Source organism: Fusarium mangiferae (assembly GCF_900044065.1).
Source record: "Fusarium mangiferae strain MRC7560 genome assembly, contig: FMAN_scaffold028, whole genome shotgun sequence".
NCBI lineage: Eukaryota > Fungi > Ascomycota > Sordariomycetes > Hypocreales > Nectriaceae > Fusarium > Fusarium mangiferae.
This window is the reverse complement of record NW_024573948.1, coordinates 12,356-38,740: the sequence shown is the minus strand read 5'-3', so window position 1 is coordinate 38,740 and position 26,385 is coordinate 12,356. Positions and strand designations below refer to the sequence as shown.

The 26,385-nt window shown below is 47.7% G+C and overlaps 9 protein-coding genes and 1 non-coding gene across 10 annotated transcripts; 6 read left to right on the top strand and 4 right to left on the bottom strand.

Moving 5' to 3' along the window:
* Positions 1-199: 199 nt before the first annotated feature.
* FMAN_11733 (uncharacterized protein) lies at positions 200-1,930 on the bottom strand (the record flags this gene model as incomplete). Its single annotated transcript, XM_041826063.1, has 1 exon — positions 200-1,930. The coding sequence occupies one exon, from the start codon at positions 1,928-1,930 to the stop codon at positions 200-202; it is 1,731 nt and encodes a 576-aa protein (XP_041691381.1).
* Positions 1,931-2,660: 730 nt separating this feature from the next.
* Positions 2,661-4,271, bottom strand: FMAN_11732 (uncharacterized protein; the record flags this gene model as incomplete). Its single annotated transcript, XM_041826062.1, has 1 exon — positions 2,661-4,271. One exon carries the CDS (start codon positions 4,269-4,271, stop codon positions 2,661-2,663), a length of 1,611 nt encoding a protein of 536 aa, XP_041691380.1.
* A 918-nt stretch (positions 4,272-5,189) lies between these two features.
* Positions 5,190-5,588, top strand: FMAN_11731 (uncharacterized protein; the record flags this gene model as incomplete). The annotated part of the gene is made up of 1 exon (XM_041826061.1): positions 5,190-5,588. The coding sequence occupies one exon, from the start codon at positions 5,190-5,192 to the stop codon at positions 5,586-5,588; it is 399 nt and encodes a 132-aa protein (XP_041691379.1).
* A 4,821-nt stretch (positions 5,589-10,409) lies between these two features.
* FMAN_16266 (uncharacterized protein) lies at positions 10,410-11,102 on the top strand (the record flags this gene model as incomplete). The annotated part of the gene is made up of 3 exons (XM_041826060.1): positions 10,410-10,665; positions 10,722-10,747; positions 10,809-11,102. The coding sequence occupies 3 exons, from the start codon at positions 10,410-10,412 to the stop codon at positions 11,100-11,102; spliced, it is 576 nt and encodes a 191-aa protein (XP_041691378.1).
* Positions 11,103-11,492: 390 nt separating this feature from the next.
* On the top strand, positions 11,493-13,904 carry FMAN_11730 (uncharacterized protein; the record flags this gene model as incomplete). Its single annotated transcript, XM_041826059.1, has 3 exons — positions 11,493-12,861; positions 12,909-13,776; positions 13,826-13,904. 3 exons carry the CDS (start codon positions 11,493-11,495, stop codon positions 13,902-13,904), a joined length of 2,316 nt encoding a protein of 771 aa, XP_041691377.1.
* Positions 13,905-14,627: 723 nt separating this feature from the next.
* On the top strand, positions 14,628-16,609 carry FMAN_16265 (uncharacterized protein; the record flags this gene model as incomplete). The annotated part of the gene is made up of 11 exons (XM_041826058.1): positions 14,628-14,664; positions 14,718-14,777; positions 14,827-14,840; positions 14,898-14,934; positions 14,989-15,014; positions 15,062-15,135; positions 15,182-15,278; positions 15,331-15,592; positions 15,639-15,831; positions 15,883-16,429; positions 16,484-16,609. 11 exons carry the CDS (start codon positions 14,628-14,630, stop codon positions 16,607-16,609), a joined length of 1,473 nt encoding a protein of 490 aa, XP_041691376.1.
* Positions 16,610-17,198: 589 nt separating this feature from the next.
* Positions 17,199-17,878, bottom strand: FMAN_11729 (uncharacterized protein; the record flags this gene model as incomplete). Its single annotated transcript, XM_041826057.1, has 2 exons — positions 17,199-17,599; positions 17,662-17,878. 2 exons carry the CDS (start codon positions 17,876-17,878, stop codon positions 17,199-17,201), a joined length of 618 nt encoding a protein of 205 aa, XP_041691375.1.
* A 2,003-nt stretch (positions 17,879-19,881) lies between these two features.
* Positions 19,882-19,997, top strand: rrna55. The gene has a single exon (XR_005994048.1). It is a non-coding gene; the product is annotated as a ribosomal RNA (ribosomal RNA).
* A 757-nt stretch (positions 19,998-20,754) lies between these two features.
* FMAN_11728 (uncharacterized protein) lies at positions 20,755-22,429 on the top strand (the record flags this gene model as incomplete). Its single annotated transcript, XM_041826055.1, has 2 exons — positions 20,755-21,916; positions 21,966-22,429. 2 exons carry the CDS (start codon positions 20,755-20,757, stop codon positions 22,427-22,429), a joined length of 1,626 nt encoding a protein of 541 aa, XP_041691374.1.
* A 45-nt stretch (positions 22,430-22,474) lies between these two features.
* On the bottom strand, positions 22,475-24,571 carry FMAN_11727 (uncharacterized protein; the record flags this gene model as incomplete). Its single annotated transcript, XM_041826054.1, has 5 exons — positions 22,475-22,483; positions 22,534-24,107; positions 24,166-24,267; positions 24,317-24,345; positions 24,402-24,571. 5 exons carry the CDS (start codon positions 24,569-24,571, stop codon positions 22,475-22,477), a joined length of 1,884 nt encoding a protein of 627 aa, XP_041691373.1.
* Between the last annotated feature and the right edge of the window lie 1,814 nt (positions 24,572-26,385).

Below are 26,385 nucleotides of genomic sequence, written 5' to 3'. Positions count from 1 at the left end.
AGTGACCCTACCGGTACCCGCCCCAAACCCGACGCTAAAATAGGTCAGTATTTGTCATGCGTCTGTCAGAACTTGTTTCAATTTCACACGACAGCAAATCACTGCGAGACTAACATAAACTCCTTATCACAATAACATATGTTTTATGTCTATGTGTATTTATACACTTCGCCTCTGTCATTATCTTCAATCAATCGTTTTACTGGAACTTGATGGCCTCAGCCTTCTCATAAGCATAAGGAACACTGGGTGTCTTCCATCTCGGCGTTACCTCGTCATCGCTCAAGCTAACAACAGGCTTCAAGATACTCAGTTTCTTTCCATCAAAGGCGCTTGTCTCAAAGCTCTGGTACCATCCACCATCTTCCGCCAACTCCCTAACAAGGACTCTTTTCCAGCCATCCCAAACCGTCATCATAAGATCAAGAACATGATGCGATCCTCTCATTTCTGTCCACTGGAAGCGCTTAGCACATTCGGCGACTGTTTCGGGTGAGTAGAGGCCAACGTCAGATCGAAGAGCGAACGCGTTGACTGCGACGAGAGATGCGTGAACAGCATAGCTTCCGCCCTTGGTGGCGCGATCGCGAAGGGCCATAAGAGTACCTACTGCACCGAGAACACCAGTAGTCATGTCACTAACAGGTAGCGAAGGCAGGACAGCTTCGTTGTCGGGCAAGTTGAGAGAACGACCAGTGACGTATGCTGATCCAGCAGCTGCATCAGCAATTTGTTGCCAGCCAGGTCTCTCGGCGTAATATCCATCAGGGCCATAACAGTTCTCCGAAACGTGAACAATACCACGACCTCGCTCTCCAGCCATCTTCAGGATGTCGTTCAATCCAAGGCCAAACTTGGGCATCTTGTTCATACGGAAGCCTTGGATGAATACATCTGCCTCTGCGATAAGAGACTTGATGATAGCAGCATCCTCGGGCTTCCGAAGGTCAATACCGATAGTGCGCTTCCCGGCGTTGAGAGTAAGTTGCATAATGTTGATATCGGGTAAGTGAGGGGGATTGACCCTGATAACATCAGCGCCGAAGCTGGAAAGAATCGTGCCGATTTGAGGGCCGGCGATGACACGGGTCATCTCAACGACTTTGGTACCAGCCAGAGGGCGCTTATCGGCTGAATCAAGAGGAGGGAAAGCAACGGGAGGTGTAGGAATAGCTTGGGGTTGAGCCTTGACATTGATGAGAGGATGAGCAGCGAGTGACTTGCCCATCTCGCTTTCGTTCCATTGCTTGGGTGTGAAGCAAATACTGCCGCAGTTGCCGTTGACAAGGTTTGTGAACTCAAGCTTCTCAGGTGAGAGTTTGCTTGTGAAATTTGCGATGTGCGCGGCTGCTTCTTCGTTGGAGGTGATAGCCTCAGCTGGGTCCACGCCGATAGACCTGAGGACTGGCTCTGCGTTCATGGAGCCGTGGAGTGAGTACCAAACGTCGGGATCAGATGTAGGATAAAGCCCTGTGGTGCGATACTTGAGAGGTGTATCAACCCATCCTCGTTCCCAATCTGGCAACAGCCTCTTCAATTCTCCAGACTTGGCCAATGCAAGGGCATCCTTGCCACCAACATATGCAGTAGCGATGTTACCAAACCAAATTCCGGCATGGGTCGTATTCACAGTTACTTTTCGCTCCTTGTCCTCGACACCTCGAAGAGTGAGGATCTCGTCAGCTACTACACCAGCCATGGCATGCAGAGCGGCAGCTACTGAGACCGCCTTAATAGGACCGGAGATGACTGGGAACTCATCGCCAGTGAATCTGACTTTCGAAAGGATGGAATCATCTTGGGTGAAGCCGGGTGTTTGAGAGGCGACGAGACGGAAGATGCGTTGTGTGTCTTGGGGAACAGGGACGAATGTGCGGTCGGTATGAGTACCGGGGCCGTATACATCAAGGATTCTGGGTTCTTGTGACATACTGAAATGATTGCGAGATTAGAGTGTATCCAAGATTGACAAGTAAAGAGATGAGGTAGACCAAGACAAAGATTGGGGAGATGACTTGGAATATGGTCGGATCCTTGACTTTTATTACCTGAGAATGATGTTAAAGTCGGTGTAACGACGAACTCTCGGTCACAAATGTTCAAGCACCAGGGATCCCATTTTTCAACTCCACAGGAATCATGCATCGTCACCATCTCCATAATAGGCCCCCGATGGACAGAACTCCTAATCGGTAGTATTAAACGCGAGCGCGAGCGGAAATCGGATATAGGAAGAATAAGTGGAATTCCATCTCCACGCAATTGCAACATGAGGCTCAAAAAACCGCCACGAGAAAAGACATTTTCAGGGACGAGCAGCTGATTTGTTGCATCTTCTCCACGATGACGCAAAGACGGAACGGTAGAGTGGAGAAATGCGGACACTTCCGCACGAGAAAAGATGTAGAAATTTTCTGGAAGATGATGAAGAAGAAATCGAGACAAGTACTCGGAGATTGGATTATCCGATGGGGATATTGCCCCTTGAAGTGGTGCAACTGCCGATGCATGACGTTGATGGGATCAAATACTGAAGCGCGATGGATAATTATTCAGAATTACAGGAGCGAGATGGATAGCATCTTTAAATCTGTTAGGCCTAAATATTAACAGTAATGCTTTCTGAAAGCAACTTTTACCATCAGAATATGAACCAAGTATTAGTCTCCATTTTGATATTTCTCGTCCCCTGAAATCCTGTCCCGAATAGTTGCCATGAGTAGCTCGCACGCCGCATCATCAACTCCGACCGTCTCCTTTTCTGGTGCCCAACCATCGTCTGGTCGACCCCTTCCTCGGGTCAGATATGGATTGTCCCATGGCCCACACATACCAATATCATACTTGATATACTGCATTCGTGCTGTCCTTCGCTGTAGCAATCCCGCACCATGAAGGTATCTGCGAGCCAATACTGGGTCCTTGGTATTGCTGACCTCAACGCCTGCAGGTTTGCAAAAGTTTCTGTGAACATTTTCACTAAACATTTGACTCAGCTCATCGTAACTGAGATAGACAAAACCTTCGTGCTCCTTTAATGCTTTGGTACTCGGCCATTGAGACGACCAATCGCCATGGCCCATGATGAACTTCTTGAGGCCTTTCATACGTCCTCTCCAGGTTTCAAGGACATTGTGCCATCTGATGTTATACTCTTTGGTTACAGCAGTAGCATAGTTAGCCTTCAAGACAGCGCGCAGATCGGGGTATCCGTCACTTGTCAGGGGGCTGTGTTGACGGGCTTTGAATAAGATAGGGCAGTCATCCAGATAGAGCTCCTCCAGGCCACCGCTTCCCTTGCTGTTTCCGATAGTTGCAATCCAGTCTGTTTGTCGCTCATCAGTAAAGACATATTGCCCCAGAGCTAGAACCTTGAGTTGAGGTAGCATTCCAATCTCATAGAGATTCATTCTGGGGAACCAGCCCCAGTACTCAGTGTAGTAGAGGGATAGAGTTCTGAGACAATTACCCAGACTTGGTGACAGCCAAGTTGAGGGGAGCTTCTGGAAGAATTCGTGCCTCTCCTGGGGGGAGAGAATCTGGTGTTGCGATCTATGATACTCTGTAGTAACCAAGAGCTTCAAGTCTTGTAAGCGAGGCAGGCGGAGTAATTGCTGCCAAGCGTTTGAAGAAGCCAGATTGGGATCATGATAATCGGCCAAGTTGGAAATGGTGAGCTTTTGGAGATGCTCTGCGCCCTTAGTGACGAAATCTGGGTCATCATCTAGGTACCTTGCTTCGAAATCACGAAGATTCGCCCTCTCATCTATTTCGACTTGCTTTGCCCGTGTCCACAATCCAACGATGCAGTGAGAAACAGTATCAAGGATTCTATACCGAAACGGCCAGTCTTCCTCGATCCATGCCCATTCAAATTCTCTTCCGTTATCCCCGCAGTATTTACTGAACCTCAAGTGTAGCTTGGTGAGATTGGAGAAGTAGCGTAGGGAAGTAAGGGCGTTGAAGAAGCCACTGGGGAATTCATAAGGCTCGTTGGAGGCGTATTCATAATTTTGGCCGATATTCGTGTCAATGGTTATTTCCTTAACGTAGTTCCGTAGACGAGCCGATGTTGCAATAGAGGTGAAATTTGTAGCCGCGGTTCCATAAGCTCGAAGGTAAACCGCCCTGAATGCGAATGGAGTCGCTGCATCGTGCAATCTACGAGTAGCCAATCTCAAGCGAAGCAGCTCGGGTTTCGGCAGAGTCGAAGATATCAAAGTGACGATCTCGGGCGGAAGAGGAAGGTCACTTTGACATGCGGTCTCCATTGTCGAATACGAAGGTCTTTGTGTTCAAGAATGTGATGATGCAGATGTAACGATGTCCGAGCTGAGGGATCTTTGTCTGGCCATACAGAAAATTGATGATTGACCCACTATATTAGGCTCCAGCTTACTGAGAAGTACGGTGTCGGTTTACGCCGATTGGACAGAAATTGATTTATCCGATACTCCAGAATGCGCTCTAGATTCAATATCTAAAGAGAACATGTAATGTCTTCGAGAGAAATTAGATCTCGACATTTTGCAGTCGTAGATCTTATCTGGTAAGTACAGAGTAAGGAAAGAATAATAAGAATGGATTGACTTTGCAATGAGGTATGGATCGGCGTCTAAAATGAAGCACATGCTATTTTGACCTTCTCGAAACGACAGAGACATTGATGGTGTATGCAGAGATGAATAGCTGTAGCACTGCAGATACGTAATTAAATGTTACATATACGAGCTTTATCATATGTCTGCGGCTTATGAAGCATTACAAACATAGTACCAAAAAGGAATGGCCCAGGAAACCCGGATGCCGCTGGCGGCCGAACCATACATGGAACATACGATAGCCTCATTCCTGTGATGATCAAAAGCACTTTTGCGACAGGAGTGGAATCTACGACATCTACCGTGGCCTTGGAGATGAAGCCGTGAGCGACATGCCGAGGATATTACTCATAGCATATTTGTCCTCGCATGTGTATCAACAACTCAGCGAGAGAGCGAGTTGTGTATAAATAAAATGATATTTCCTGCCAAGAATCCAACTTCTCAACTCATAACACTCTCAATCATCTCACAAAAGCTACAAAGCTCATCAAACTCCACCAAATTCATCGCAACTCACTAAGAACCAATTTCAAGTCAGAGCTCCTGTCAACATAAACTATCCCCTACTAACAAGTGCAATTCAGAATGCAGTTCACCACTCTCCTCGTTTCCGCCGTCCTTGCTCTTGGTGTCTCTGCCGAGGGCATTAACTGCCATGGCAGCAGCAACTGCGCCAACGTTGGTTTCAAGCTGACTGGCCTCCTCCAAACCGCCCAGGGCCTGAACGACAACAAGTGGTATTACAACGGCCAGCACATCGCTTGCTGGCAGGCTCTGGACAAGACCGGATTCTGTGCTTTCCTCCAGAACACCGGTGGCCTTCCTGGCAAGGACATCAAGAAGCTTCTCCAGGAGCTGGTCAACCATGGATGTTCCAAATGTGGCAGTGTTCCGGCGTTCTACCCTAGCGACAACGATATCAAGTCTCACGGAATGCTCACTGTCAACTACGTCTCTAAGACTAATTGCAACGGGCTCTGCTAGAGGCTTGGCGGGCGAATGTAGGTGGCATTGGCGATTACTCTCGAAAGTTACCTCCCCGAACACGTTTCTGAGGACACATTCTCTATCGAGTCCATAGATCCGAAAGATTACCGTTCAATTCTCTCTTAGTTTAGCTATCTAGACTATCCCACCTTTCATAAAAAACAACTACACACTGTCCTGCATAATACCTCAGGTCCAAGTTCTTGACAGGCATGCAATCGTGGCAAAAACATATCTCCCAATACCCTTCCTCGTCCATAAGTGAATTCTCATTGAAAAGGTCTCTGAAAACATTAGCATAATGATAACGGATAACAAGCCTAGTTGATAATTTTCATCTGTGTTTCGTAGGTACACGAAGGCCCAAAATGAAATATCCACATCTTTTTACAACAGCACTTTAGTCGACCGGTTTAGTCGTTGCTAAAGGGGTCGGATCGGATGGGCAGTCAGTATGCCAGAAAGACTGATCAAAGTGAGTGTTGCCTTAATGAAGTGAAGGACTGCGTTGCATCAAGCCATGGTAGATAGTTGAAGGCTCCGGACTTCAGGGTTTATGTAGGTTCATAGATGAATAACCTCAAAGCTAGCTTTACGGCAAGACAACCAATACGTATCAACCTCATGACTCATCGCCAAAATAAGCTCAGTGAATGAAACTTAATCGACCAAGCAGCAGCATGATACAGACACAGTGAAAGCTGGATAATAGACATTAGGAGCTATGTTATTCGTGTTGGGAGACACTGCTCAATGTGTTTCCTCAAGATACCGCCATGGCCTTTCTTTCTCCCTTTATGATACGGATGTTCGAATCCGTTTGCTTTCAGGTTGCCTAATTCAACCTCAGCTCCAATGATGCCCCGTCCTTCATTCTATCCATTTCCTGATTGCGGAGCCTCTAACTCAATGCGCACCTCCGGTGGGTTTGTTATAGTCTTGGCTTGGCTCAAGATTAGTATAATATCCTTCGCATTAAGGTGCGAGCCATTGTTTCGCTCAACTTCTTTACGACTCTATCTCTCATGAGCGGTGCGTGAGCTGGTGAAGATATTGGGCACACAATGTAGTGTCTCCCACTCCTGGACGGCGTCGCGAACATGAACCTCTAACCTTGCTCACCGCTCTCAGTGACCCTGCGTACTGGTGTATGTAATAGCTTCATCGGACTATAGCGGACCGCAAAAGGGTTGACGGAGACGTGGAAGAAGGACGCTGCCATCATAGTCTGTTCCGTGACAAGATCGATCCAGGGATATTAAACGCGATGATCCAGCCGATTCTATCAAGAAATCGGCAAGTTTTGGTAGTGAAAAGCCTTGATTAACCCGGGGTATAGACCCTTGGGTGGATGTCGCCGATATCGTAGTACATTGAACGAGTTCGGCAATACTCGGAAGCTTTGTGTCGTTTCGAAGTGGTAGCTGTTTCTTAATCGGGGCCAGCTCTGACTCTGGGGTTTCTGCGATAAGGGACGCCAAAGATAGCGGAAGCGTCAAATGATGCTGCTCTTCCAGAACGAGGACGCTTTGGTTGCGCCTGGGCATCGAAAATTGTTCCTTCAAAGGTACTGGGGGGAGCAAAGGCGTATAGCAGATAGCTGGAGGCAGTGCGTCACAATCCTGATAGGCCTCCACCGTACTCTTCTCTTGATCCCGTTTTTTCGGTGACACTTTTGGCTTGATTGGGGCGTAACCATCACAGATCACTCCATGAGTGAGACAGCGACGGCACTGAGGGCGACTTTCATCGCATTTTATGTGTCGGATCCTATCTAGGTAGTAAGCAATCTTATCTTGCAGGTTGTCCCGGAACGAACCGAAGCCGATGGGTTCGTGGACTTACTTGCTGCAACGATCAGGTTAGCATAGGTTACTTCGCTGCACTTGGCGATTCTGAGACTAACCATGTTCTGCAGCCTGTTCGGACCTTGCGAGCAGATGCACGTCTGTACTTGGGCTTGGCACTCTCAGAAGCGTCTGCCTTGGCTGTCATTCTACTTGAGCAGATGTCGCAACAGTATGGCTGGAAGAAGTAGAAAATACGGGCAGGTTATAAGTCAAGCCCAGATCGTATACTACATGACTCAAGTAGCCGAATAGCAGAGTGTTATTCGTAAGCTGAATCAAAATGGGCGGGGATCAAGGAAAGTGGGTGTCTTCCCGATAAAAGATTACGCGTCAACAACGAAGCAACCAGCCTTGGCCGCGTCAGCTGAGTTTAGAACTCTCTTGGACAGAATCACCTCAATCGCAACGATATATAAATACTGAGCTGCTAGATACTAAAGAAATATCACTATCGGCCGTAGGAAGACTCAAGGCACAAGGCCTCTGGTCAATGCTGCAAAAATTGTCAACGCAACGCAAAACCCTTATTTCACAACATCCATTGCACTGAGAACGGTGGCAAAAAATTACATAGAGCATCTAACTTACATTTTAAATCTTCGTAAATAGGTATTCCCCAACAAAACCAATGGCAGAGCGTGCAGCACCCGTCGTAATCCAGTACCAGGCAATCCAGAGGAATTACCTCAGTTTAGGTCAGGCTGAAGATATAGTAGCTATAAGGGAAAGTATAAGGGCTAGATAATTAACAAATATTTTATGAGTACTTTAGATTAAGCATATAGAGAAGGTTGAGACTCGGAGAGGACTGTTTCCGATTCCTTGGATCTGCGGCTCCATAACCAGAGCCAAGTGCAAACTCATGAAAACATGATTGATATTTAAAGCTTATGACATGTCAACGAGACATATCGAGCCAACACACTGAAAAGTCCCAATTAACATTAGGTTTTGAAAGGCAATATGCGACATAATAGAACCAAAATATGTTCGTATAATGCATCAATTAGCATGAATTAAAGCCCTAGCATCACAGATAGAGACTGGCTCAAGCTAACCTCGAGTGTCTGTAATGTTAGACAAACTTATGAACGAATCAAGAAAATGCCACTAAGGACCTCATACCTAGCTATAAGTTTCACCTGGCGGCAGCGGTACAGGAGAAACACCACGTACAGTTCGGTATTGTCGACTCTATCTTAGGCGTTGGCTCCGGCATGGCTTGTTCAGTTCGATATTCCGCGTTGGTCAGTTATGACATGTCTTCCAGTCTACAGTCATCCATCCGCTATGGTCGAGATAGGCAAAGTTCGCGTCCAAAGGATGGCACCGCAGGGATTTGTTGATACCATGATGATCTCAAACATAAAGCAGCTTGATTGTGCATTTAGGCCCTTAAGATGACTTGCTTCCTATACCCGGATTATGGAGACCATATGACCAAATTTTCAACAAAGTTGCAAGATGGCTGGTTGAGCTGGCTATGTTTTTTCGACTTGAAAGGTGATGCTGATGCCGGGTTTGTCTCGCGCGACTGTCCTGTAAACCGCTAGACCCGGCGCGTGGGTCTGTGTCCACTTGATCTCCGGTGAGAACACTGTGACGATTCCACCGCCTCTTGGATACCTCAAAACGGAGACAGGTCCTCTCTGACCACGATTTTCGAGTGCTCGGGGCTGGAATAGAACGTTTGCGTCACTCTTGCGCGACAGAGTAAAAAGTTGTATTGGCGGGATAGAGAAGGATTTAAAGTTATGCGTTGTAATCTTGACGTTGGTGTTCTGGTGTCAACTGGCTCAGGCACAGAGGACAGAAAAGATATGTGCCGTTGGTGCGTTAGCATCACAGTAGACGAGTTAGAACAATGCTTCTACTGGTCACAGAAAGGCCCATCAAAAGGATCCCAAATACGTGTCCTCCGAGCCAAGATTGATAAACTAACACAAGTCTAGACAGTATTTGACACAATCCCTAGGCCTATTGACTTGGGTATTCGACAAGAGCACACAGACTCTGGACTGGACGGATTGTGGCGATCCTTCATCTGGGAGTTTTCCGACTCATACTATATCCGAGGTCATAGCTTCAGGCTTAAGCAGAATGTTCTACCCAGGCGACTACGCGAGATGATTGGGCTTGAATTGGATAAGAACGCCGCAGTGGCGTATGTAAGGGATTTGCCAGGGCGTGTATACGCAGTGGATCTGAAGACGAGGTCGAGGACAAAGACAGTTCTGTTTCCTGAGCTGGGAAGTATCACAGGTAGAGCATTGACCTAGACGAAAGCAGAACGATGAAAATACATGAGCTACTGAATGATTATGATATGCATTTTTATCTACGATGTGTTTGGTTTGGTGTTCGTGCAGCGCCAACTTTCATCGAATAGTCAAAGGCGTGTCTCAAATGAGTTGATCTGTTGTTCGAGGCACTAATCGCTGTCCTAATACCAATTTGTTGAGAACCACTACCAAATTATCAGATGTATCTGTCGTGGATTTTGGTAACGTAGGCAATTCGGAGCTAATGCGTAAACTAAAGCAAATTATAACTTTGTGCCTCAGAAGTGAAGTAAAGTAAATTCCAGTATCATGTCATAAATTTCGATAAACGATTATCTTTGTGGAGGCTATGCGTATATTACCTTTGGAAGCCTAAAGTTGATTGGTATTTTTCAGTGTGTTGGCTTGATATATCTCCTTGAGATATCATAAGCTTTAACTATCAATCAAAGGCTATATAACTGTCCAGCAATCGATGGACTCCAATCCTGGAAATATAATCAAGTATACGAAAAGAACGCAAGTTTAACAAAGAAAAGCTTTCTATCAAATGGTCACATGAATGTTAAATGTCAGCGCATATAGATATAAAGAACCCAGTTCATACTCTTCAATATGGCATCCTGTTTATTAAATCCTGATATATTGCTCAATCCTTTTTCTGGGCCTGTCACTATTACCTCAATATGAAGTTTCAGAAAAAGAGAAAGAGATCGATTAAGAAATCGCCAAAAGCCCGAGGTGCTCCATCCCACTCGACAAATACCACCAAAGAGGGTGAGACGGGAGACTCACGTCCCGAGAGCTCAGGAGGATACAGCACCCCTCCACCTGGCGTGAACCCCGAAACATCGATACGAACTGTTCGGGTACCTCAACTTCAGGCCCTACCAGAGGGTGTACCCCCTCCCCCGACAGCGCTGGAGACAGAAGACTACTACGGTCTCTGGCGAAACAAACCCTGACTCCTGGCGCGATCAAACTACCCTGATGATCAGTGGTCGGGCCTATGCAACGACTGGTCGTATGTGGAAGACTCTCATCCATTGAGACGTCTCTGGTCGGACCCTGAGAGAATCCTTCAGAAGCAACTTGCTGGTGCGCTGGAGTACACAAAGTGGAACTGTTTTGAGGTCCTTCGCATCGGAAGCGCACGGCAAGAACGTCAGGTGAAGGTCCTGGTTATAGTTGAGGCTGATTCTACGACTTGGTCGCATGCCTGGGTTGTCGCAAGGATGTGCAGGGGTATCTTGAGAGATTTCGACATTACGGATGTTGAGGTTGAGGTTCAGGAGTGTACCGGTTGTTGGGCTATCGCGAGGATACGAGAGTCAGTGGGACCCGAGGTTACTGTACAAGATTGTCCCATTTGTCATTGACCCTGGGCAACCGGGGATCTGGTCTTGGGGCTGGCGAGCTTGATGTATTGGAAGTCCTCGTCCACATCTTGGTTGCGACATTCCGCACCCTCTTCACTCGCATTTTAGTTAGGACGGTTTCAAGCAACTATGTCTGGGTTGTATTTTACATGATATCCTATGGTGATATTCAGATTCATTACTGTTGTTAATTGTAGAGAAATATCGCCTTGGATGGATTTAACGTTGACGTAGTGAAGCTTATCGTGTCATCTTGTGCGCTATTGGTTCAAGGGTCCTGAAAGGGCTGAACATGACAAGAAAATAGTGGGTCAAGTCAACCTTACATGACGCCCCAGACTCATCGTCTCAACTTGAACATGACATCTCTGCTGCGAATGGCTCGTCAATATGGAACGCAACGACGGAGAAACCAGCGTCAATGCTGGTACTAATGTATTTCCGGGCGAATGTACCGAGTTTAGCGATCTGCTAGACCAGGCCGGCTTTTCTGACCTTGGCTTCGCCTCGCAGAATCCGTTCAGTAATGGAGTCAATCCTCAATTATTGCACCCAGTCTCGGGCTTAGAAGACGTCCCAGGAGTCAACTCATTTTCTCTGTTCGGATCCACCGAAATTATTGGTTCCGTCGTATCGGATGCACGGGCTGAAACAAGTACCATCTCAAACCCACCGCCCAAGACTGGGAAGCGACTCTCTCTTAACTCAGTCCGCATTCTCAACAAATGGCTCTTGAATCATACACATCACCCTTATCCCAGCGTCCGAGATGTCGAGGCGATCGAGAGGCAGACAGGCTTGACTCGACAACAAATCTTGAACTGGTTCGCCAATGCTCGTCGTAGAAAGAAGTTCAACCCGCCAGAAACAACAGATACCAGTTCGGCAGAAGCTAGCCCCCGTGACATACCTCTACGTCGGCCACCTACACCTATCGTCCAACAGAGTCCACTCGAGCGATGGGAGAACTCACCACCTGAAGACGAGCCGTCCACCATGGCCGCTATTGCAAGGGCGGTATCGGGCGCGAGTGATTCCATCAACCAATCCCACAGCACGCGAACGAGACACGGCAGGGCACCATCATCTACCGGTACCTGGGCAACAACTGATACTTCTGATTCAAGTCGAAGCTCGAAAGCCTCGGGCTACTCACACACTTCCAACCGGTCACTCAATAGAGTCATCAAGAAGCGTCGGCGAGGAGGTCTACGGACCAGAAACGATGATAAGAGAGGTCTTTCTGTTGCTTGCCATCGCTTTCAATGTACATTTTGCACTGAGACGTTCAAGTTGAAACATACGTGGTCCAGACACGAGAAGACACAGCACCTGTCTCTTGAGCAATGGGAATGTTCTCCTCTTGGACCAACAGCTCTCAACGAGAGTTCCGAGACCGTCTGTGTTTATTGCGGCTTTGGGGACCCAGATGAATCTCACTTCGAGGAGCATAATCATGACCTGTGCCATAAACGTGAAAGAGGAGAGCGGATATTCTACAGAAAGGATCATCTACGACAACACCTTCGCCTCGTCCACGGATCAGAATTCATGAAGTGGCCAATGGAAGAATGGAAGTCTAAACATGAGGATGTCATATCACGTTGTGGTTTCTGTGATATTACTATGACGACATGGTCGGAGCGGGTGAATCATCTAGCGGAGCACTTCAAGGAGGGGAAGACCATGGCAGACTGGAGAGGGAACTGGGGATTTGATGCTGCAACGCTAGATATGGTGGAGAATCACATGCCCCCATGTAAGTGAGTAACTCCAAGTTCAGGCATCTTACTCATGATTGTGCAGACCTCATTGATTACGAGCGCAACTCGCCTCTTCCGTTTTCTACGCAACAGGGTGCACCGTATAGTTCAACAAGCGCCTTCGAACTACTACAACTAGAGCTAGACTACTTTTACTCCAACTATACCGACATCAACCACTGCATTCCCTCTGATGAGACTCTTCATCTTGAAGCCTGCTGCATCATCTTCGGAGCGGAAATGAACTACCAACACCCCTCAACAGCAACATCCTGGCTTCGCGATCTCATAATGAGCACACAAGATATCGTCAACAAGGCACGAATGACGCCTATGAAGAGTGCAGCTAGGTCGAGGTTCTCAGAGTTGAAGATTCATAGCAAGAAAGATATCTTTGAGGACTGCAAGCTTGAGACGGCGCTGAGGCAGTATGTTGATATGCTCCAGTTGTTGAACCTGGAGATTGGAGATGGCGAGTTGCAGAAGGAGGCTTGCTCAATCATCAACCATATGCCTGATGCTTCGCCTATGTTCAGTCAGTTGTTGATTGATTTGGTTTATGGGTCAACAAGGTGGCTGGTTCCATTTCGAGAGAGGGTAGGACTGCCGCCGTCTGAAGTTGTTTCATCGAACACACAAGAAGGCCTTATTCCTCCTCTACTTTCATCCAGTCCTTTTACCGCTATATCCAGTGGCGATCATGAGCATTGGATACCACCGAACATTCCCAGCTCCCCACCTATATCTCTGGGACAGAAGATCGTGTCGCTGAACGACGGCAACATGTACAGAGGCCTGACCAGAGACTTGACTCGCTACGTCGCAAGAACCATCTCGCCTCTGAATCCAACAAGTTACATCCCAACTGACGAAGAACTCCAATACCAAGCACGTTGGATTATGTATGACAGGTAAGACCCCCCATCCTCTCATACGAACCCCCACTGACCTGGTTTCCAGCCACGACGTATGGAATCAGACTCCAGCGGATAATCTGGATTGGCTGACCGAGTTCAAGAGAGACTCTGGTTTCTTCTAGTTCTTGCCAAGATCGATAGTTTCCTCTTAAATAAGAGTCATTGTGGACATGAGGGCTGATACTTACTTTAAATCGCTCACACCTTTCCATGCTTGCTTAGTGTCGAACCGAGAGACTGGATATGCCAAGCCGTATTCCTCGATAAATAAACCTCGTTTGGCAGGGTAGACTAAGTCAGCGGCCGACCCTTGAAGGAAGTCCCACTGAGTCATGTAAAATTACTGGTCCGCATCAAGAAAATTCCACTTGCAAATAAGCATAACCCCAAGGCAAAAAGCCTGCTGATGGTTCAGGGACAAGAGACCCCAAAACTCGGCAAGCAAACGTCCACAGTGACCGGTACTACTAATGAAAACGAACCTCAATAATGCACTCACATTTGCCCTCTCCCTTTAAACTCAAATCTCCCAAAATGCTACAGTCTCTTGGCAAAAACAAGTCTAGATCACCATCATCAGCTCAGGGTCCACTCTACACTAGACCATTCCTGACCCTACGCCGCCGAAATACGACGTTAGCTTCGGCAGTTCAACCAAACTTTATTGGCGATGTCACCCTTTGAGGCTAGGAAGAGAAATTTTGCTTGTTTATCTTATAAATCTGATAATCAGAGTGGAGAACGTGAGGAGGAGTAACTGATTGATAAGTCTGACCATTTCTCTCTTGTTGGGTTGGCTTTGGCTTCTGAACTCAATGTCCTGGTAATTTCGTTTGCTTATCAAAATGGCCGAAAAGGTTGGATTTGGCGAAAGCCTTCGCAGTGAGTACTTGGGAAGTGGCATCTTGGTTTGATTATGTACTGATGGCGCCCAGCGTTCTTTTTGGGGGCGGCTGCCAAGTCGAAGGAGGAGAGACGCCTTGTCAGGAAACTAGGTTGGTTCATTCATAGCCGCTCGTATTTGCCGACGCTGACACTTCGCAGATTTCTTCATCATGGTATGCGGCCAAGGCGTTCATTCAGGTACATTGGCAAAGCAATACTGACACTATTAGACCTACTGCTGCCTTAGCTACTTCTTCAACTTCCTTGGTAGGACGAATCTTCATGATGCATCAGACCATCCAACTGACCAATGATACACAGACCGTGCGGCATTCGCAAACGCCTATGTAAGCACAAGTGACCATTTCCATTAGCATCATTACTGACAATCTAGGTTGCTGGCCTTCGTGAATCTCTCAACATGACTGGCCATGATTACAACACTGTGCTCTCCGCCACCACCGCAGGGTACGTTCTCTGAACCATATCCAAAACGGCTACTCACCATGATTAGAATGGCTATTGGCCAGCTTCCTCATGGCATCATCATCCAGAAGATCGCACCCAGAATCTGGTTCCCATCCATGGTCGTCATCTGGGCTGGTCTCACAGTAGGCTCACTGCCCATCAGTGTTATCAAAATGGCCGACTGACATGTCACAGATGGCTAGTGCCGCTGCCAAGACCGTTACTCAACTCTGCGTCATCAGATTCTTCCTCGGTCTTGCTGAAGCCAGTACTTATGCAGGAACTATTTACATCATCGGAGCATGGTATAAGCCTGAAGAGATCTCCAAGCGAACCGCCCTCTTCACTGCCTCGGGCCAAGTCGGTACCATGTTTGCTGGGGTCATGATGACGGCCATTCACAAGGGCATGAGAGGCATGTCCGGCCTCCAAGGATGGCAATGGGTGTTTTTGATCGGTAAGTCGAGTCATCCACAGTGACAAACCGAGGCTGACAGCTGTAGACGGCATCATTACCCTTCCCATTGCCCTGTTTGGTTTCCTTTACTTCCCCGATATTCCAGAAATCACCAAGGCCAAATACTTATCCCAAGACGAGAGAAAGCTGGCAGTTTCCCGGCTCCCCCCAATCAAGAGCGATGGCCACAATATTATGCCCATGTCTCTGATCAAGCGAGTCTTCCTTACTCCCATGTTGTATGTTTCTCCGTGAAGCCTTTGGCAATTTGCTTCTGACTACCCCAACAGCTGGATCCTCTTCTTTTGGTCACCTGTCTGCGCCAGCGTCGAGGGGTTCCCCTTTCAAAACACCTTCCTCCTCTGGCTCAAGTACTACAAGGACAAGTTCTCGCAAACCCAAATCAACACTTACCCTCTTGGCGTGCAAGCTGTTGGTATCGCTGCGAATATGCTTGCAGCATGGCACATGGACGCAACTCGCCAGCGTGTTCCAATGGCCATCCTCGCCGTTCTTCTTCAGGTTTTTGTAGGAGCTATGCTTCTTGTGAGGAATCTGTCTGACGCTGGGGTCATGTTTGCCTTCTATCTCGCTGGATCAGCGTACATGGTCAACCCCCTCATCTTTGGCTGGGCAAACATCATCCTGCAGCGAACAGGAGATGATGCCGTGCGCAGTGTGACGCTGTACTCTATGAATATCGGCTCCATGGTCCTTTGGACATTCTGGGGCATCATCTTCTACAGTGCTGCTGATGCGCCTTATTGGAAGAAGGGTGCTATCTCGCTTCTTGCTTGCTGTGGTGTCATGTTCTGTTACATCTGGCTGGTCAATTATGTAAGTGTTATATTTCTGAGTACCGTTTCACAACCGCTAACCGAGTATTTCTAGCTCGACAAACTCACCATGAAGAAGTATGGTGACAGAACTGTTGAAGATCTCGAGGGGCCCATCGAAATGAGCGAATCTGACAAGGGTGAGGCTACCAAGGTGTCGGAGAAGAACGTGACTTCATGAGTGACTATTGCCCGAGGGACACGCGAAGAAACAATAGTGCAGGGACTGTGTGAAATAATTTTGGATCGCGGTTAATGTCGCATATGAGTTGAGTTATGCCGATTCATGTGGATTGATCATAAACCTCCAGAGTTCTCACATAGCCTAAAGAAATGAAATAAGATAAGTGTCAAATACGTCTAGGCAAAGGCATATCATTGGTATGATCATAATCCCTCTCACAGAGCTATGCTATAGTCTCGATCGAGCCTTGGCTTTGAGGTCCATATCTCCATATCCCGCCCCCGACATTCTGGCTACACCTAGGCTCTCAGCCACTGGCCACCTGTTTTTCTTAATCATTCATTGACTCCTGATCAGTACTTAAAGGGTATTGCCAATGATGCAGTACTCGCTCGGTGCTGATGAGAACTAGGTTTTGATGTTTTAGGCGTATTGTATGACGCTCCCTTAGTATAGGCACTGACAGCCGCAACTGAGCTAGAATGCATAGAAGGAATCATTGATCATCCGTCATCATACCACATTGACTACGGTTAATGCTGATGAAAGTAACAAATTTATTTCAGCTACTAATACATGTATAATCTCAAAGCTCGTAGTAATAGCCTGGTCGCTGCCCCAAGTACTGCCCATACGAGCCCTTGAGAGAAGCATCCAGACTGTAGGGATCAATAACATGATTCTCAGAGATATGGGCATTGAGGTCGTTTAAATCATACTTATTGAAACTTCCAGGCTTGTCATTGACGCATGCCCGACACATGTACTCATTCGGTGCACCCTCAACGTGCGACCAGAGGACACCGTTTTGCTTCAATAAGAAGTAGTGAACGATAAGGTCGTCCACCGCCTGATCGGAATCATGCCAGCCGCAGCCACAAACAAACCTTCCAGTACCTGTCTTATGAGGGAACTTGTCACAAAACGTGGGATGGCCTGGCTTCCCGGGGCCCGACTGGATATTCGTACCCCAGAACATCACTCCTCCTGATTGTTTATGGTGTTAAATAACCTCAAGAGAGAATGGTCAGGGACGGCTATGGACGTACCGAAGGTCTGGATGCGGTTATCCTTTGAGGGGTCAAGACTCTGGATGATACGCTGGCCTTGTTCGTCATTCATGCTCTTGATGGCAAGTAAGACACGAGGGATCTGATTGCTATCGAGGCCTTGGAAAGTGCGGTTCAATTGAGTATTGTCGAGTCGCTGTAGGGCACCTGGAAGTTCAGCGTCGTCAATATCCTCGACGGAAAGGTGATCGCTCATATTATCTTGACTCTTATATACTTGTGCAATGGTTCGGTTGTGGATATTGAGATTTTGAGCAGACGATGAACGAACTGATTGTCAGAGCAGTCTTTATAGCCAGTGATTGGGCATCCATAGCATCATTCACATGCTGCTTTCACTGACCATTCTCTCCCAACCCATACTCGTTCAGCCTCAATTGCGTCACCTTACGTCAGACTAGAGTGTCAGGGAGCCTCATTCCAACCCTTTTGCCAATCGCTGCGACATGTATTATGCTGCAAACGCAGAGATGTTAGGCCGCAAAATCCGAAATTACAAAGGTAGTCAGCGAATAGTATGCTTTTAATGACATTTCGATAAGAACAGGTGCGGTAGGGTAGTGTCTTGATTCGGCGTGCAGTTCAGCCGCAGAGGAAGAGGGTGGTGTAACTCAGAGCCTGATGGGATGGGATGGTTGCAGTATAATAAATCACAATCCTTCATAATTTAGCCTAAATTGATAGCAGTTCATTCGAGACATCGTAGCAATTTTGCATAATATTTCACACATAGTTTGGTTCAGAATTTGGGACCACTGGCCGTGGTGTTGATGTCATCTGCCAACTGATTTGTATATAAGGGACGTGGACTAGAACTTCCTTTCAGTGAGGCTCAAATGATTCGACACGGTTTTGAGCCCAACCTGTGGATCAAAACTTCTCGTTACAGAGAATCCACGAAAAAGGTCCAAATCATGTAAGTCTCCTGTAGCGTGACCTATTGGGGACTCTGTATCGAGTGAACGGCACATAATACCACGTAGGATACCATATAACCGGTGCCCACCAATACTCATAGCTGAGGTAATAGTCCCCACAGTATGGAACATTGTTAGTTGAGCTATCATAGTAATACCAGTTCCAGTCGTATGTGTAGTATCCTGTCCCCGGATAGGCCTGATATTGGTTTTGATAAGGGCTCTGATAGTAGTATTCGTTCATTTCTTGGGGGTCACGTGGCCAAGGCTGAGCTTCAACAGTTGATTGCACGTCTCGAGGCCAAGGTTGAACTTCTATACATGGTAGCTGTCAGAGGATATCATTACCGAACAAACGTAGATTTGGAAGGAAAAGGATAACACTACCGCTCTGATTAAGGCGTCGATTCCCACGTAAGCACCGAATGATACGGTGAACTTGACCGGTATCAATTGCTCTTAAACTGGCGGCGAGTTGGGTGTCGTCTAGACCTTGGACGACCTCTTGAAGACTGTGGTTAGGATGGTTCGGTACAGCCAGCTGTTCGACCATGTTCTCGTCTTCTTGCTGACTGTTGTGCGAGATGGCCTAGACGCAACGTGTAAGTTTGCTGGGGAGGATGGGTCGGGAAAGGGTACCAGCATCAGATATGGTAGTGTGATATTGCGTCCAAATCACTATCGCAGCTACATGTAAACCCAAGCTCAATGTCAATAGAAGCATCTTTGGTACTAAAAAGAGGGCGTAGAAAGCCCTCCGCCTTGAACGTTTTTTGCCTAATGACAGATTGGGCATAGACGAAGAGCCTCGTTTCAACCTCTCCCCCAACCAGTACAGACTGAACACAAAGGTCTACGTGGCAGTAGATGCATATGACGTGCCGGGCATTGGAGATAGCATGAAAAGCCAATTGATTACCACTTCGGGTTACGCCATAGATGTAGACTGGCCTGGTGTAAGCTTTGTGTATCGTGGTGCTAACGAAAACGGGAGTTGGACAACTAGCAGCGCGACAAGTCAAGGTGGTCGCTCAGGTGGGGATGGCCAGTTGCGGCAGTGCATCAAACCAAGAGTGCCTAACACTGCAAATCCTCATATGGTTATTGACATATCTACAATCAGACTTGGAGCTTTGGTGTTGTCTCCAGACCACTTAAATCCTCAAGGGAGAAAACGTCAACTTAACCTGAAGCCGACTTTAGTGGGCACCGGCCGGTTCACGTTTGTCTTCAGTTGATCAGTCACTGGGTATAGGTCAGAATGACAGTGAAACAGGCACATACGACCATACCTGCAGGAAAATACGGGATCCCGTCCGCTCTCCCATAGTCAAGCCTGTAAGGGGCGGATCAGTAGTTGGGTCGGTGACGACCAGCGAATCCCCGCTGTTGTATGTTTTTTTGGTGTTTTTGGGCATATTGATTCGATTGATTGCCCGTCATCCATCCGACTGACCAAAAGCTCTCTGCTTGATTTTGGCAGATAATAACAACGCTTGCCACGGTCGGCTCTTAATTGTGATACCTTAGAACTTCTCCCAGCTGTGCGCCATTCTGTTTCCCTACTCCCTAAACTACGGGGTCGAATTACTGATACTGAATCTCATGATCACCACAGCAGATGAATGCCTGGAAGTGTTACGGTACCGAGGGAAAGCCTACAGTTGGTGCTCGGCTTCCAAAGCACCATTGTTAGCGGGCAAGCCGAATGGTGACCCTTTCTTACAAACGGGAATTCGGTAGCATCCAATGTGATCTAGCGCCCCGCGAACCGTACCACCACAGATTAAGGCATTTATATGATTGTCAGTTTGCAGTACTTGGAGTAAGGCCAAACATCTTTGGCAGGGAACGCTTTTCCCAATGTGGGCAAAAAGTGCGATGTGTGGGGAGATTGACTTTGTTTCTGTGTTGGGGGGCATCCTTGCCTTGGGCCTGCCTAGGATCCCATCACCCTTGAAGTCTCAATTATCTGACAAAATCATCGACTGGCTCACAAGACTACAGTTATTATGTCTACCGTTGATTCCGAAGTTCCGGTTTCCGGATGTCCGTCATTATTTAATAGACACCTTTGGTGATAGATTCTGGAGTGGTTCCATATCCATATTGGTGGCTATCATACGTGTATCGACTAAAGTATTCGGATATCAAAATGAAACAATCTGGTGCTGCGTTCATACACGGCCGCGTTTACACGGTAAATGACAAATGCCCATGGGCCGAAGCCTTCATTGTTTCCCCATCCGGGCGTTTTGAGGCCGTTGGAACCGACCAAGAGATCCAAGCCCTGGCCGAGGAACAAGACCTTCCCATCCACGACCTTGACAACACCTTCGTCATGCCTGGGATCCATGACGCACATACCCATCTTCTAGTGGCCTCGATGCAGAAGATGAGCGAAATCGGCATCGGATCTGATAGCACTGCTGCAACTATTGCAGAGAACATCAAGAAAGGACAGGCCACTTGTGCCTGTGCCCAAGCGCATTTTAGAGGTGATTGGCTTATTGCAAACTTCTATGCAGGTCAGAACTTTCCAGATGGAAGGATGGATCGGAAGTATCTGGACGATACTTTTCCTGAGCAGCCGGTGCTTGTTCGAGATGTCTCTTGTCACAACGTCGCTCTCAACACCGCAGCTCTCAGGCGCGTCGGGTATGGGGCTGATGTTGAAGACCCCCCTGGGGGTCAGTACATGCGGAGGCCGGATGGTCAGTTGACTGGTGAGCTGGTGGAAGCAGCATCAGCTGAGGTCTTGGCCAGCCTACCTCAGCCACCGGTGTCGTTTGTCAAAGAAGCACTTATCTATGGGATCAAGATGTCTCACAAGTTCGGCATCACTTCTCTACAAGAGGCGTCCGCTAATACCCTCTATCTTCACGCTCTTCGAGAGCTAGATGCCGAAGGGCGACTTGACATGCAAATCTTCCCTCACATTGTCCATGCGCCCGAGAGTTTTGCTCAGGAGAAAGCCGAAAGTCTGCATCGTCTCATCGATACTGCTGAAAGCTTTTGTAGCCAGCACGTTGATGCACGGTTTGTCAAGTTCTGGATGGATGGGGCGCCCATACCGCCTCATTTCACGCAGAGCGACATTGGACCGGATGGACATCCCAACGAGGAAAAGCTACTGCTTACTTTCGAAGAGTTGTTGGAAGCTTTGACCAAGCATGATGCGAAGGGTTTGACATGCAAGATCCACTGTGCCGGTGACGGCTCTGCAAGACGAGCGCTCGATGTTCTCGAGCGAGTTCGGCAGTCGAATCCTTCCGGCCCAGTGCACGAGCTGGCACACTGCAACGCCATCCATCAAGGTGAGTTCCCATCCTAATTCTCCCAGCGGGTACTGAACTGGCTCTCAAGATGACATCAAACGCATGGCGGAATTACGAATCACGGCCGAGATGTCACCCGCAATATTTCATGACACGAATCTAACATCCAACTATCCCCACATCTTCAAATGGCCGTTCAAGGAGCTCCAGGATACTGGTGTTCATGTCACCGTAGGTTCCGACTGGTTCTTGACCGACACACCAGACCTGTTCCCAGCCCTATCGGCCGTCGTGGAGCGGTTTGGTACGCAGGAGGGCAAGACGGCGAAAGAGGTTGGAGGTGCGAAGATCTGCCGTATCATAACGCTAGCGGGTGCTGAGGCAGTAGGAAAGGCCTCTGAGATGGGAAGTATTGAGACAGGAAAGAAGGCAAATTTCATCTCTGTTGATCAAGACTTGAGTCGTGGTGAATTCAGTGGAGCGAAGGTCCTGAAGACGTGGTTCGAGGGAAACATGGTCTGGGAAGACATGGACAATGCGGTGTCTATGTAGCAGGATCAAACTACGGGGGCTTGTCCTGGAGACCATGTCCCTGCATTACTGAGGCTAAATACAACTGGTGCCCTAATTTCCCTTTCTCGAGAAAGTCTTGATACGGCATCACCATCAGAAAAGCCCATTTCGCTCAATCCATCCAACTCATCAGCCTCTCGCAAAACTTCAGCCGGGGCTTCAACTTCAAACACAGCCTGTATGTCGCCATGCGGTGAGAAACCCGTGAACTTCCACATTCTCGATACTTTGGCTGCGTTGGGTCCAAAAGTCCATAGGCGTCGGCGTTCATAGAAACCGATGCAAAATAGAAGAGGCGCATTGACAAGTCGTGCGAGAAAGACATGAATCGAGTAGAACTCAAGCGGTGACAGGAATGGTTTCATAGGAAGAAGTATGAGTAGAGCAAAGAGGTTGAAGGGTGGCGGATAAGCAAAGATGGCGTCGCTTTTCACGCCCTCGAATGTGAGAACTGTTTTTCGGAACTGTATCTCAACATCTTCAGACGTAACAATGGTGCTGAACCGGTTGGTGAGGAGTGAGACGAGAATCGTGAGAAATAGAGTATTGCCGAGAAAGGCAAAGGCAATTGTCAGTGCCGGCCCCAAAATGGCGTGAAATTGAACAGATTCCTCAATTCCTGTTCCATCTAGTCCGAACCAGATCCAAAGTAGCCATTTTATAATGGTGAAATCGTTTGGAATCGAGCCATCCCCTGGAGAAAGCCACTGCAGGGCTAACAGGAAGCCCGTGAAACACCATATCGCGAGGAATGTCAGGATCAGAAACTCTTTCATCATTGCGTGGAGCGAAATGAAGACGATATGATCTGGTAAAATGTTGAAAGCCAGCCTTGTTAGCAGGATAGGAGCGGCGAGGCAGAGTATGTTATGTGCCATGCCATTCTGCACGCTGCTTACTGCCAGCTCATATGCCCGGACAGTAATGTAAGCAATGAAGATGACGGTGTATGAAAGATCCAAAAATGACCATAACGTTTGTGAGTGAATCATCCACCCATGCTCAATGATGGCGGCAAGCTCATGGAGTACCCAACCAGCAGAATAGAGAATGAAGACAACCTCGTTTCCGGTCAAGTTCTCAGGATCACGATATTGCATCGTATAAACATATAGAAGAGTGAGAATGATATAGTGCACTAACTCGATCATGTATCGGGTGCGTGGAACCACGAGACGGTGATGGTCGAGCAGCGGTGCCTTTCGCGGCTCATACAAAGACACAGGAAGGTACTCATAATGATTTGGGAGGATATCAACAAACGACAAAGGGGTGTAGACGATCTGGCCACGATACACCGCATCAATCACTCGTCTACATCCCGAAGAACTGACAAAGTTCTTGCTCTCGGATATGATGGCGAGTTCGAGTGCGGTCAACTTCCGCTCGTGGCCGCCGCGCTTCTGAATCGGCCATTGCGGATAGCGCCCGTACTGTTCAACTTCGGGCGGAGCGCCATGGAAGGGATCAAAGCCCTGGACCAGGATCTTGGAGAGCAACAAGAGACCATCTAGGCCTGGATTGTCATCATGAAAGTTACGCAGAATCTTGATGGCCAAGAGCTCGCATAATGTTGCGCGAGCTATGCTGGTGCTCTGGTCGATGACGCTGGACTGCTCGCGTAAGAACTGTACTCGGTTTGCGAGAAGACAGTAGACTGCAGTGGTCAGTATTACGACGATATGTATCTTGGCAGTGGATGGTGTATCGCGCACCGATGGAGTAGTCGTTCTCATCATACAGACGATCTACTAAAGGGCGGACGATGAGATGGTTGACTCTTGGGCTCTTTAATTGATCCAAAGAATAAGGATCATCTGTTGAAGATTGTTAGAAGGGATACATCGGTAGTCCGTTCCCATTTACCTATGCTTGCAAGTACAAATTTTCTAATACTGCAGTAAATACATTGTCAGCGCGTTGCATTTATGCAAATATCGAAGACCAATACCGATGCAGGGTGACAAAGACGGAGGGTTGAGGCCATTCGCTCTCGTGCTCAGTATCTGTCTCGGTTCTGAAACTTGCAGTCGCATCATTCAACAAGGTGCCCTCGTCAGGCTCGTCAGGCTCGATGGCGTTCCCGAAATTTGAGGACAAGCCATCTTGATCTTGGCTCATCGTGCTCTCACAAGAGCATAGATTAAATACAGGGGACAAGGAAACAGGTGCAGCCACCAAAAAGTTGCGTCTCAAGACATGTTTTATTCACGGAAGCGGGGTGGAGCTCTCATCTTAGCTGGATTTGTGGATCGAAGCCCTGAGGTCGATGATGCTATGCTACAAGTAGAGAGCAGTTGACCATGGTCCATTAGACACTGTCATTTCTACCAAGCTCTCTTCAACCAACTCAATCGCAGTTATGCTTATCGCCCCCCAGCCCTGCTCCTTTGATCTGCTGAACTGGCACAGTGGTTGAAGAAAGTTGTCTCTTCTCTCAACGGTCATTGTGATACTCCAAGTGAGTCTCTGTTGGCATGACTTGCAGGAATGTTAGGTGGGGGTTTGGCAAAATGACGATCTGTTTGGGGCTGTGTACTAAGTGAAATGGCTGCGCCCCCTTCGGTTGCACCCGGTTTGGCCAGCTCCAGGCATTTTATAGCTCCAACATGTCAACGAAAAGGCGAATGCTCTTGTGCTGTACCTGTGAATATGACGTACGCGCCAATTTCCTTGGTGTGTTTGTTTGCGGGGAATGGAACGCCAGTGTCAGATGCTTGGTTTTGTAACTACGGAGTAGCGCTGGCGAGATTGCACAGAGCAGCGGTGTGAGTCAAGGTGAGTATGATATGACTGGGCGACAAACGAGCACGAAGCGGTGTTGAAGAGGGACAGACTGAAACAAGAGGGCGTGTACGACAGAACAAGCACAGTATCATCCAGTACTGAACCTCAAGTGCAGCAATCGCAATTGAGTGGATGCTTATTGCAGACAAGCTTTTTAGCGTCGGGGGTAGAATTCAAGGGTCTACGATGATAATGCATGCACGCCTCGGAGAATAGAGACGAACCCAGTGAAGCCAGTCTCATGTGCTCAAAGACAGGCTCGTGACAGTTTGTTTACGAGGCGGGGTCGGATTGGAATTGTCTCGACCATGCATGCGGCATTTATTTTATTTCGCTGTCATTTTTACGAGCGCCAAATTACGGCTGCGACGATGCTGTTCTTGGACTGATCATCAGCCCTTTTGTAGTGGCATCAATTGTAGCTGACAGGTATTTATCTCAGCTTGCGATTAAGCTTAGAGACTACAGCGGTACAGTGTGGTCTGTGCCCTGTAACTTTGGGGAGCTTTGACAGGATCAGCAACTGGAAAGTGGAGGTACACTGCAATGTGCCCCTCACAGGCGGCCTCTGGAACTGCAGGGAGCTGGAGTTTGGTCACGAATGAGACAGATTGAGTAACGAGAACAATATTCCGAGGTAGTTTTTGAAAATGGCTTAATGCTCATTTAGCAAGACCTGAGTATTTCGCTGGTCCTCGTTGATGTTGCTGTAAAGTCTTTGGTGTCTTTGGGTAGTCAATACAAAAACTCACCTTACACTTATTATGAGATCGACAACGGATCACCATGTAGTCTAACTAACTGCTGCTTTTGCAGCAAGGAAGAAACACGATTTGTATTTTTATCTGAAAAGAATATGCATACCATGTGAAGCGCCCTGGCCATGCCCGTCATCGTAAATCGCTAGTCATTGTTTCATGCTTATGTGTAACATCTAACGTCCATGATAAGCGAGTGTTACAAACACGTGAGTGTTACAAAAATCCCTCAACCTACAACATGTCTACGTCGTCAACTGTTTCTTCACCACCCAATATGCCTGAATTCAATAGTGAAGCTAATGTTATTCTCGCACTTCGTGCCCTTAAAAATGACCGAAAATTAACTCTCCGACGCGCCGCAAAGATCTATGAGGTTGATCCAATGAG